General features: G+C 45.8%; 1 protein-coding gene across 1 annotated transcript; it reads right to left on the minus strand.

Annotated features, from left to right (window-relative positions):
- Positions 1 to 4908: 4908 nt before the first annotated feature.
- Positions 4909 to 12858, minus strand: LOC131397827 (cytochrome c oxidase subunit 6B1). Its single transcript, XM_058530941.1, has 4 exons — positions 12759 to 12858; positions 11210 to 11326; positions 9642 to 9742; positions 4909 to 5253 (listed from the first exon to the last, which is right to left on the minus strand). The coding sequence occupies exons 2-4, from the start codon at positions 11313 to 11315 to the stop codon at positions 5200 to 5202; spliced, it is 261 nt and encodes an 86-aa protein (XP_058386924.1). The 5' UTR covers positions 11316 to 11326; positions 12759 to 12858; the 3' UTR covers positions 4909 to 5199.
- Between the last annotated feature and the right edge of the window lie 695 nt (positions 12859 to 13553).

Raw genomic sequence — 13553 nt, forward strand, 5'->3', positions numbered from 1 at the left:
GGCCCGACCTGTAGAACTTTAAAAAGAGTAGAGACCTAAAAACCAAATGTACAATGTGAACTCTGATTGTATCCTGGTACAAAACCCAAACTACAGTATATAGAAGACTTTTTGGGTACAATTTGGAAAATTTGAATATGAGACATTAGGGAATTAGTGTTTTTCTTAGGCATGATAATGGTATGAAGGAACATGTCATTTTTCAGAGATACATGCTTAAGTATTTAGGAGTGAAGTTCCAAGATGTCTGGACACGTGTACACATATACAAAGTAAATATGACACAAGGTCAACAACTGTTGAACCCAGGTGGTGGGTATAAGGGCAACCATTATACTGTTTGTCCACTTTTTCTGTATGCTTGAAAATTTTCATAATAAAATGTTGAAAGGGGGAATAACATATTTTTTAAAAAAATCCCTGCCCTGGATGGTTCAACATCTGCAAATCAATCAACGGGATACACCACATCAACAAAACAAAGAATAAAAACCACATGGTCATCTCAATAGATGCTGAGAAGGCATTTGACAAGATACAACATCCATTTATGATAAAACTCTCAACAAAATGGGTATAGAAGGAAAGTACCTCAACATAATAAAGGCTATTTATGACAAACCCACAGCCAACATCATATTCAATGGCGAAAGACTGAAAGCCATTCCTCTGAGAACAGGAACAAGGCAGGGCTGCGCACTCTCACCACTCCTATTCAACATAGTACTGGAGGTTTTGGCCAGAGCAATCAGGCAAGAAAAAGAAATAAAAGGAATCCAAATAGGCAATGAAGAAGTGAAACTCTCACTATTTGCAGATGACATGATTTTATATATAGAAAACCCTAAAGAATCCATTGGAAAACTATTAGAAATAATCAACAACTACAGCAAAGTCACAGGGTACAAAATCAATCTACAAAAATGAGTTGCATTTCTGTATGCTAATAACGAAATAACAGAAAGAGAGCTCAAAAAGATAATACCATTTACAATTGCATCAAAAAGAATAAAAGATCTAGGAATAAATCTTACCAAGGAGGTGAAAGACCTATACAATGAAAACTACAAGACATTATTGAAAGAAATCGATGATGACATAAAGAAATGGAAAGACATCCCATGCACATGGATTGGAAGGATAAACATAGTTAAAATGTCTATACCTCCTAAAGCAATCTACAGATTCAATGCAATCTCAATCAGAATCCCAATGACATTCTTCACGGAAATAGAAAAAAGAATACTAAAATTCATATGGGGCAACAAAAGTCCCCGAATAGCTAAAGCAATCCTAAGAAAAAAGAACAAAGCTGGAGGCATCACAATCCCTGACTTCAAAACATACTACAAAGCAATAGTAATCAAAACAGCATGGTACTGGTACAAAAACAGACACACAGATCAATGGAACAGAATTGAAAGCCCAGAAATAAAACCACACATATACGGACAGCTAATATTCGACAAAGGAGCTAAGAACATACAATGGAGAAAGGAAAGTCTCTTCAATAAATGGTGTTGGGAAAACTGGACAGCCACATGCAAAAGAATGAAAGTGGACCATCTGCTATCACCATTCACAAAAATTAACTCAAAATGGATCAAAGACCTGAAGGTGAGACCTGAAACCATAAAACTCATAGAAGAAAATACAGGCAACACACTATTTGACACTGGTCATAAAGGAATCTTTTCAGATGACATGCCTAGCCAGACTAGGGAAACTAAAGAAAAAATAAGCAAGTGGGACTTTATCAGATTAAAGAGCTTCTACAAGACAAACGAAACCAGAATCTAGATGAACAGACAACCCACCAGCTGGGAGAAAATATTTGCAAAACATATATCTGACAAGGGGTTAATCTCCATAATATATAAAGAACTCACACAACTAGACAACAACAAAAAAGCAAACAACCCGATCAACAAATGGGCAGAGGAAATGAACAGACACTTCTCCGAAGAAGATATGCAGATGTCCAATAGGCACATGAAAAGATGTTCAACATCACTAATCATCAGGGAAATGCAAATCAAAACAACACTAAGATATCAACTCACACCCGTGAGAATGGCTATAATCACCAACACAAAAAACAACATGCTGGAGAGGATGTGGAGAAACACGAACCCTCATACACAGCTGGTGGGAATGCAAACTGGTGCAGCCTCTATGGAAAACGGTATGGAGATTCCTCAAATAATTAAAAATAGAAATATCCTATGATTCATCTATCCCATTACTGGGAATCTATCCAACAAACCTGAAATTAACAATCCAAAGAGGCTTATGCACCTCTATGTTCATTGCAGCATTATTCACCATAGCCAAGAAGTGGAAGCAACCTAAATGTCCCTCGACTGACGATTGGATCAAGAAGACGTGGTATATATATACAATGGAATACTAGTCAGCCATAAAAAAGACAAAATCGTCCCATTTGCAACAACATGGATAGGCCTGGAGGGTATTACATTAAGCGAAATAAACCAGGAAGAGAAAGACAAACACTGTATGATCTCACTCATATGTGGAATATAAACCAACACATGGGCAGAGAAAACTGTATTGTGGTTACCAGGGGCAAGCGGGTGGGCACAAGGGGCGAAGGTAGACATATATATGGTGATGGACAAACAAAAACGTACAACCCAAAATTTCACAATGTTATAAACTATTAAAACATCAATAAAAAATAAAATCCCTGCCCTCATGGAAATTATATTCTAGTGGTGTGGGGACAATTATCAAGGATGAATAGTAAAATATAGGGAATATTAGCAGTAAGTGTTTGGGCCGGCCCCATGGCTTAGCGGTTAAGTGCGCGCGCTCCGCTACTGGCAGCCCGGGTTCGGATCCCGGGCGCGCACCGACGCACCGCTTCTCCGGCCATGCTGAGGCCGCGTCCCATGTACAGCAACTAGAAGGATGTGCAGCTATGACATACAACTATCTACTTGGGCTTTGGGGGAAAAATAAATAAATAAAATTGGAAAACAAAACAAAACAAAAGTAAGTGTTTTAAGAAAGAAAAGAGGGCCGGCCCCGTGGCGTAGTGGTTAAGTGCACGCACTCCGCTGCTGGCAGCCCGGGTTTGGATCCCGGGCGCGCACCGACGCACCGCTTCTCCGGCCATGCTGAGGCTGCGTCCCACATACAGCAACTAGAAGGATGTGCAGCTATGACATACTACTGGGGCTTTGGGGGGAAAAAAAAAAGGAGGAGGATTGGCAATAGATGTTAGCTCAGAGCCGGTCTTCCTCAGCAAAAAGAGGAGGATTAGCACGGATATTAGTTCAGGGCTGATCTTCCTCACACACACACACAAAAAAACAAAAGAGTGAAGGGCTGCAAAGTGAGTGTGGGAGCTGAAACGGGAGGTCGAGGGGTCAGGGAAGGCCGCCCTGTTATATTTGAGGAAGACCTGAACGCAGGAGAGAGAGCGGTGGGGATGTCTGGCGGAAGGGCGCTCTAGGAAGGGCAAACAGCGAGTGCGAAGGCCTTGAGGTTGGAGCCAGCCTGCACTGACGTGGCTCATCTGCTCACAGTTTCTGTCACACTGAAGAGGCCAGTGCAGCAGGAGCTGCGCGAGCACACAAGCAGTGGTGGATCAGAGAGGAGAGGAGAGCCCTAGCAAATCTATCAAATCAAATACATGAAACATACGTATTTATAAGTGCTTCCAGATGTACGGCTATCTCTGGAGGAATACATGGGAAACTGCTAACGGTGGCAGCCTCCGGGCAGAACTGGGTGACTGGGGTCCGGGGACGTCCTTGACTTTTCACTGGACTTTCTGTTCCATCTGAAATTTTCAGCATGTTTAAGTTCCTATTTCCTACACAGGCCATAAGCGCCTGTCAGAGCCCCTGTGCATGCCCTGGGGCCTTCTGTGCAGCCCCTCCTCCACACAGGCAGCCATTTCCGAAGATCCCTCCCTTGGGCCATTTTTCCTCAATATAAGAATCACCTCTGCTCATCTGAATATGCTTCAGATGTCTGTTGCACAACCATTTGAGCAGTCTTGAGGAAACACCAACTCGGCCCCGACATAGTGCTCTCTGGTCACGCTGTCTCAGGAGTTCCCTGCTGACAAGTTTGGTGAATGATATTTTGGACTGTTATTGTGCGGCAATTCCTCGGGGGGATCGAGAAAGAACATTTCTTAATTCTGCCTACTTAAATGACTTCCAATCGTCACCATGATCAACATGATAGAGGCGGCCCAGGACAAATGGAGAAATTTCACATTGTGCAGAAGACTGTGTATTAGATGATATTAACAATTTATTGTTAATTTCTTAGACGTAATAATGGCCATGTGATTATGTTTAAAATCTGTATCTCTAAGAGATACATATACTTACTTATTTCTGGATGAAATATGATCTGTAGGATTTGCTTTAAAATTTCCTAGATGGGGAGGGAAGTAGTTAGAGGTGAAACTGATTGGTCCTTTGTTGATAACTGGTGAAGCTAGGTGACATGAGTTTTTATTATATTATTTTCATATGGTTCACACATTACAAAAAAGTAGGAGCCAGCCTGGTGGTGTAGTTAAGTTCGTGTGCTCTGCTTCAGTGGCCCAGGGTTTGTGGGTTTGGATACCAGGTGCAGACCCACACACCCCTCATCAAGCCATGCTGTGGCGGCGTCCCACATCCCACATACAAAATAGAGGAAGATTGGCACAGATGTTAGCTCAGAGACAATCTTCCTCAAGCAAAAAGAGGAGGATTGGCAACAGATGTTAGCTCGGGGCCAATCTTCCTCACAAAAAAAAAAAAAATATTACAAAAAAGTTAAAAACATTGTACAAATCATAAAGGGGAACATACAGACAAGTTTCAGCATACACAGGGGCTTGACGCTCTTTCGTATAATCACTCACTCAATTGTCTGGTACACAGGAGGTGGTGAAAGTTTAATAAAATAAAAGTTAACAAAAAAGTAAAACAAAATAGCAAAAATAATCACCCTGAAGCCCCTTTTACTGGTCAAGGTACTAACTCCACGCCAGCCTCTTGCCCAATCATACACATATTTTACACACTCACAGTCTTATACTTTTCCAACGAGTATTTATTATTAAGCCATGATTCAGGATCCCAGGGTGGGGATCACCACGTAGCCAGGTCCCCCTTCACCACCCTGGGAGAAGCACAGAGGACAGAGGAGAAATGGAGTGGAGCCAGTTCAGATCTTCCCAGGAAAGGTGCCTTCTTCCCGGCGGTCGTCCCAGGCTTGCACCTGTGGACAGGCAGCAAGTGTTACTCCCTTTCTCTGTGGGGAAACAAGGTGAGCAGACGTCTTTTGTCTTCCTCACCTTGCCCACCCGTTCAGTCAGTCAATAGTAACCCCAGTACCTGCGACAGGCCAGTAGTGGCACCGTTCCCGGAGCTGGGAACCAGCAATGAGCTGGAAAGACAGGACGCATTGTCTTGAATGAGCTGACATGAGGTGACCCACTGAGGGGGTAGGGCACAGAGGAGATATGTGACTGTACAGAGCTTCAGGAGTGTGGCTGTGCCCCACTTCAGGAACCCCAGAGTCAACACCTAGTGATGTTTGTCAGAAGAGAGGAAAAAAGGAATACTAGGCAGCTGTGGAAAAAAGAGGCTGATCTCTGCTCCAGCACGTGTGGATCTCCAAGACACAGTCAAGTGCAAAGAGGTGCCCAACAGAATATAGAGTGCGATCCTACTGCTGATCACCGATGTATGCATACACACAAAATGCTGGGAAGGCCCAGAGCAAACTGTTAACACTTCCCAGAAGTAACACTCTGCAACCTGTGGACCCTCCTACAGGCAGTCAGAAGCATACTCGTTTTTATACACCTTCCTTACATTTACATGCTCTGTATTAGAGGCAGCGGATAAAAGCATGGATAGGGAAGACTGATCCTGAGTCCCTGCTCTACCACTTCCCAGCTCTGTGACCTCGGGCAAATTACTCAGCCTTTCATGGCCTCAGTTTCCAACTCTGTAAAATGAGGATACTAACCATAGTACCTACCTCATCCCAGTTTTTAGCTTGTTTGCCCTTATATGATATCAAGTGCTTACAAAGTAGCTGGCCCACAGCAAGTGCCATGTACTTGCCTATCTTATTTACACACATATACACATCACAGATACTCTGTACTTAAATTAGGCCATACTACAGATTGTCCTGCAACTTGCTTTTTGCACAAGTCTGAGAGCTCTCCCTGTGTTCTGTCACGTAGATCAAGACAAACGCGCCATCACTGATCTAACCTGGGCTGTTCTGAATGTTCCCATTATACACAGCTCTGGGGTGGGCATCCTTGTGAGTGCACATTGTTGTAGGATGTCTACATGTGGAACTGCCACATGTAGGGTATGATTATTTTTCATTTTGAAAGATCCTGCCGGGGCCGGCCCGTGGCTTAGCAGTTAAGTGCGCGCACTCTGCTACTGGCAGCCTGGGTTCGGATCCCGGGCGCACACCGACACGACGCTTCTCCAGCCATGCTGAGGCCGTGTCCCACATACAGCAACTAGAAAGATGTGCAGCTATGACATACAACTATCTACTGGGGCTTTGGGGAAAAACAGGAGGAGGATTGGCAATAGATGTTAGCTCAGAGCCGGTCTCCCTCAGCAAAAAAAGAGGAGGATTAGCACGGATGTTAGCTCAGGGCTGATCTCCCTCACAAAAAAAAAAAGAAAGAAAGAAAGATCCTGCCAAATTGACCTCAAAAGTGACTGGACCAATTTTCAGAACTACCAACACTTAGCAGCACTGTTCCCGGAGCCAGGAACAGTGTAATTCTTGTGCCAGACTGCAAGGTGAAAACTAGCATTTCTCTGTTGTCTTGAGCTGCGTTTCTCTGATGACCTGAGTGGGGATGAACATCTTTTTGTGTCTGGGGTTCGTCTGGATTGCCTCATACTGGACTTGTGCCATCTACAGCCCAGAGTTCTCTATGTGTGAATTTCTCAGTCACTGGGTTTAACTCCTCTCCCTCTCTTTTTAAATTAAAGGATCAGGCTGGTCTGCTCCTTTGGCAAATTACTCTTTGCCCAATAATCCCAGTCCATGGAAAGGAAATGCAGGAAACCATTCCAGTAGAGGGGAAAACATTTCTTGCAATGGAATTGTACACTGAAGTATCATTTAGAATAGTGGAAAAAGACTGAGTCCAGCTAAAGGGAGAGCATTTCTTACCGATTAAAGACAATGGCTACCCAATAATCGAGCAGACTGGACTGACATGAAAGTAGCTACACAATGCACGTAAGTAAAAAAGCAAAGTCAAAACAGTATTCAGAATATGATCCATATCTATACTTAAAAAAGTATATAAACGCACACCTACACATATACATACAGTAGCACACAGAAAAGGAGGCGGAAGATTTACACTAAATTACTAAGGAAAGTTAACTTTAGGACCCAAAGGGGAGGACTAGGGAGCTTTCACTTTCTACATTATATAAATCTCACCTTCTGAAGATTCTACAAAAAGCCAATGCTATTTTCCATGGAGAAACTAAAGATTTTTTTAAACCAGAAAATAAAAAATGGTTGGAAAAAATGTTTTAAATGTTCATATATGAAAAATGCTAGACTCCCACCCCACCCCTCCCAAAATACACATACTGGGATTAGAGACTGATTAAAAAAATACACAGGAAACACCGGGAAGATGCTAAAATACTATCTGCAAGGTCAGGAGGAGGAGGAACTTTTTTTTGCCCCTTCCTCTATTTCTTCAAGTCTCTGTGAAGTGGTTGTATTGCTTATAAAAAACAAAAACAAACAGCAGCAATAAGAAAACACTTATTTTTACTTCACCAAGTTTCTGGAATAAATGAGCCAGGGCTGCTGGGTATAAAGGGGCCTCTGCAGAGCGCATTTACAGCCAGCCCTCACGGGGCAGACACAACAGGCGCCCGAGGGGAGGAACCACACAGTCCGATGCTCCCAGGTAAGGGCAGGCCCAGGCCCTGGAGACTGGGGTGGGGGCCACACCGGGACCCCATCCAGCACGCACCCAGTGCAGGCCCTGAGTCTGGAGGGGGGATGTTATGGGATCACAGCATCATGTTACCCAAGATCACCCAGGGACAAAGAGAAATCTGGGAGGGCACAGGGTCATCAAAGACACTTGAGACAGTGTGGACCGTGAGGTAGGAGGTAAACCAAGTGAGCTGTGGCAGAGGGCCGTTAAGACAGTTTGTTTTCGGGCCGGCCCCGTGGCTTAGCGGTTGAGTGCGCGCGTTCCACTGCTGGCGGCCCGGGTTCGGATCCCGGGCGTGCACCGACACACCGCTTCTCCAGCCATGCTGAGGCCGCATCCCACATACAGCAACTAGAAGGATGTACAACTATCACATACAACTATCTACTGGGGCTTTGGGGAAAAAAAAAAAGGAGGAGGATTGGCAATAGATGTTAGCTCAGTGCTGGTCTTCCTCAGCAAAAAGAGGAGGATTAGTGTGGATGTTAGCTCAGGGCTGATCTTCCTCACAAAAAAAAAAAAAAAATTTGTTTTCAAGAAACAAGCCCCAAAGATGTACATCACCATGTTTAAAATACTGAAAAATTAGAACATAATCTCTATCAAAAGGGGACCAGTTAAATAAAAACACCTCTAAGACATTAAAACAAATACACAGATCTATATGCATTTCATAAAAAACGGCTCCAAGACACACAAAGTCAGAGCAAGTCACAGGACAGAAGAGAGTATGAACCGTCCATAGAGAACAAGTGCCCCAGGCTTATGTATATAAATTTACAGAGGAAAAGGGAATCAGCTAATAGCAGTTACCGCAGGGGAGGCGGACTGGGGAGCACAGGAGGGCTTCTACTTTTTTATTTTACTGTACTGCTCACGTGTTTTATTTTTCTAAATGAACACTATTACTTTTGTAATAGGATCATATTCTGATTCTAGGACACACGGTTTTTCTTTTTAACATCTCTGAAATTAGCAGGCTTGTTACAGTCATTTCCAGTATTTTTTAAAAAAATTCAAATATCTCTCAATGTTTCCTGCAGTCAACGGGGTCTTTGATTTGATAGAACAGAGTACCATTAGACATAAATCCAGATCAGGGCGAAAAGCACTGCCTTACTGTGTCCGTGTTTTTTAGCGCTGCATACTGAAGTAGGCAGGGGTGAAATGACCTGTCTGGGATTTGCTTCAGAATACTTCAGTGAAGGAAAGAAGAGAAGGGACAGATGAAGCAAATGTGGAAAAATCTGGAAACTATTCAATTTGGGTAATGGGTATATGTGGAGTCACTGCATTATCTTACTTTTATGCATACCTGAAAATGTTTACAATAAAAACGGGACAGGATTGCACAAGCTGGTGAGCTCCACAGGGACAGGGATGCGGCACTGAGTGTGTGTTTGTAGAGTGCATGCGCAAGATGGATCTAGCAAGCGGATGGCCCTGGTCACCTGGGCTGAGAGCCCTGACTGGCGAGACTATTGGTGGAAGGACCAAAGGGAGGCAATTCCAGGAAGAAAAGGCCGAGTCCATGGACAGTGTGATGCCCCGTGCTCCCTCTGCCTCTCGCGGATGAGCTCCCACCAAGTCACTCCTCTCTGCTAAGACCCCACCCCAGTGTCCCAAGGGCCCAGCAGGAGGCACGTACCCAGGATATGGGGCAGAGGGACTTGTACACACGCCGATACCATTCGCACACGGAGACATCACCCCCTTTAGCAGTCATTGCCTTCTCGCAGCGGTGGAAGTCTGTGAAGAAAGGGGTCAGGGTCAGCCCAGACCAAGGGCTGGAAACACATTTTTGATCAAAACTCAGAGAAATATTTTTTACTTCACAACCAGTTATATACACACACACGCACAAAACAAGTTTTCCAAAGACTGCGTACCCTTACACGCGTACTACAAAGGGCTAGACAGGGCCGGCCCCGTGGCTTAGCAGTTAAATGCGCGCACTCCTCTGCTGGCAGCCCGGGTTCAGATCCCGGGCGTGCACCGACGCACCGCTTCTCCCGCCATGCTGAGGCCGCGTCCCACATACAGCAGCTAGAAGGATGTGCAACTATGACATACAACTATCTACTGGGGCTTTTGGGGGGAAAAAAAAAAAAAAGAAAAAAAGGAGGAGGATTGGCAATAGATGTTAGCTCAGAGCCGGTCTTCCTCAGCCAAAAGAGGAGGATTAGCATGGATGTTAGCTCAGGGCTGATCTTCCTCACAAAAAAAAAAAAAAAAAAAGGGCTAGACAGACTTCACTAAATTGATTTTGCAACCCCTAGAGAACTACTGTTCAACATAAAATTCTCGGGTCAGGAATGATGGGACAACATGAGGGGCATGTGTGGGGATTATGGAAGTCCAGAACCAGGGCAATGGAAGGGGAAGATGGTCTTGATGTCAAGATGCTGGCATCCTAGAGAGGAAGACATGAGGGGAATAATCTGGTTTTTAAAAGTAGGCAATTAACTAAAAAAAAAAAATTACTCCAGGTATTCCACTCCCGGGCACATGCCCTAGAGAGAAAAGTATTCACAGGGACATCAAATTACATTTATAAGGATGTTTACAGCAGCAGCATTCATAAGAGCCCCAAACTGGAAATGATGCAAGTGTCCATGAATAAACTGAGAAACTGTACAGTGAGGAAAATGAGCACACTACACGCCACAGCATGGACGAATCCGCAAAACTGTCAAATGAAGAAACCCAAACACAAGAGAATATGTACAGTAGCTATAATGCTCACAAAGTGGCAACCTAAAAGTGGTGATAAAACCAAAATGTGACCGCCCTCAGTCGGGTGTGGGGAGAGTCGGGTGCTGTGTCCACGAAAGGGCGTGCAGCACGCAGGGGAGCTCAGAGCGCTGGCAGTACATAGTTTTCTATCCAGGTTATAGTTACACTGGGAAATCATTTTAGAATTACTCATTTAGCTGTACATTACGTTTTATGTATTTCTTGTATGTGTTATACTTTACACACACACAAATAAATCTTTAAAAAACAATCATCATAGGGATCAAAGTTTGTGACCCTGGCCCAGATCTTGAATACAGCTGGTGATGAAGGGCATGGGCCCTGCAAGGTGGGATGTCCAGAACAAAAGAGAAGACGCCTGGGATGCATAGGTCCCCTAGGAGGAGGCAAAAGGTGAGTGACTTGAGGTGTGGGACCAGGGGAAGGTCTGCATCCCCCCCACCCCCACGCTCTGCTTACCCAGGTAGTTCTGCCAGCAGTTCCTGGTCTGGTTCTGGTTGGGGAAGCGGCTGTCAAAAGGGGCAGTCTGGTAGTTCTTGATTTTGGTCTTGATGTCTTCTGCCATGGTGCTGACTCCTGGAGGCAAAGGAGTGGATACTAAATGTAGAAGTCACAGCAGGGTTGGCGGTAAAATCAGGCCTTATTTGTCCCCAAATAACACTAGCTAACGTTCACGGAGTGCTTACTCCAGGCCAGGCACTGCTGTACACACTCTACTCCTACGGCCACTCTAAAAGGCAGGGACTATTACTATCTCTGTTTCACAGACAAGGGACGGGGTGTCTAAGTGACTTCCCAAGGTCATATGCATACCAGTGGTGGGGCCACACTCAATCAGTGACATACCTACACTTTGGAGGTTCTTAATCTCTTTGGTGCCATGAACTCCTCAGGGATCTAAGGAACCCTTTCTCAGAAAATGCTTAAGTGCATTAAAAAATTGCATAGGATCACAGAGACAACCAGTTAATATGTAGCTGAGGATTAACTACCATAATTTTGAAATAATCATGAGTGAAAACAATACTCTGTGACATCTGCAACCATAATGTGATGTAAGATGACCTGTGATTTTGACTGCTGACCAAGTCACAGACGATGCTAATACCACTCAAGTGGCTGCCTCCATTCCAAACGGAAGGAAACGCTACATTTCAACTACAGACTTGTAAAAACACAGATGTCATTTTCCCCCCATTCAAGTACTAGCACCCCTTGAATTCCATCCATTCTGTGGACCCGGGGTTAAACACTTCTGCTATAAGGTCTCTTATGAGGTGACACAGTTTTTGCCAGGGAATCCGAGAGGAACTGCCTCTATTCCAGAGAATTCGAGGAGTCGTGGGATTACATAGAAGTGAGCAGGCCAGTGTTAATTAAGTTCAAGGGATCCAAACTAGTGCTGGGGATCTGGGGCCCCAGAGAAGAGTCTTTCGGGGGGCGGGGGACGTGGGGACGGGGATGCAGAACACTGGCCGCTGGGGCACAGACGCGGTCGGGAGTGGTTTTGGGCGAGATGTCGACCCGCTACCTGGGAGTGAGGGTGGGTCTGGGAGGACGCTGCGGCCCCTCCGATGTCCCAGGGGGAAGAGTGGCCTGACCCCAGGGAGCTGGGCTGGGCCCAGGCAGGCCGCGGGGACCACCCCTGCGCCCGGTGATGAAGAGCACCGCGTCCACACTATCGAGTTCAGACCCTGGTCGGCGGCTAAGCAGCTTAGTATGTCTCAGCCGCAGATGCCTCACTGCCAAAAAGGGGATAACCACAGGCCCCACCTCACAGGGCTAGACGGAGGATTAAAGGAACTAATATAAGGCGCTTGGGATGTTACCTGGCACTCAGGAAGAACTAAATAATCGTCGGCTGTGACTACCAACAGAACAGGACCCCAGGGCCCCGGGAGGCCGGCCGCCGCCGCCCGGAAACCCCACCTCGTTCTCGGGGAAGCTAGGCTCCAGTTCCTCAGTTCCCCAGAATGCGGCCGCGGGTTCCCGAGCCCTCCACACTCACCTAAGACGCCCCTGAAGCAGCTCCCCGCTCAATGTGACCCTCAGCAAAGACGCCAGCGTCGGGCCGGAAGCGGAATTCAGACCGGCCGGAAACGCGAGAGGAGGAGCGCAGGGGAGTCTTCCTCGCGGCTAGAGCGCCCACGGGGAGGCGGTCCCCGAAGCCATCCAGGCCACGCCCATCCCTGCAAACTCCGACCTCCTATTGGGCTGAATGCCTGTTCATCATCACTCCCGGCCCAATCGAGAGCTTGAGGGGCACTTCTAAGGGTTCCGTGGTAGCGCTGGAGACGCCTCCTGGTTACCGGTTCACGTTGCTTACCTGTCGTTATTTGGAGACGGGAGTTCTGGGTCCTGGGGCTGGCTGGAGAGTGGGGTGGGGAAGATATCCAAGCGGAAGAACTAAATTCATGCAAGAACTATTGTTGAACGGTTTACCCTGTACCAGGTACTTCTATAAGGGTTGGGGATGCATCTCTGAACAAAACACAAAACTCCCTATCCTCGTTATGATTGTTACGGGGTCAATTCTTAAGGGATTGAAAATTAACCAGTCTTTCTCCCAGGATCATTTCTCCTGTTATGAGGACTGCCCAGACGTCACCTCCCTGCTCCTTACCGTCTTTCCCCAAACCTCAGACGGCACAAATGAGCAAAGAATTGGGTGGCTGAGGGCTCAGAAACCAAAGCCCTGCATCACGGAGAGGAGGGGTTAAGAGTTAAAGTTTAGGTCTGTGGAGGGTCTGGCCGAAATTGGTCCATCTCGGGAAATGGCAACTCTAACCTTCTGGTCACACAG

Source organism: Diceros bicornis, chromosome 34 (genome assembly GCF_020826845.1).
Source record: "Diceros bicornis minor isolate mBicDic1 chromosome 34, mDicBic1.mat.cur, whole genome shotgun sequence".
In the NCBI taxonomy this organism is placed as follows: Eukaryota; Metazoa; Chordata; class Mammalia; order Perissodactyla; family Rhinocerotidae; genus Diceros; species Diceros bicornis.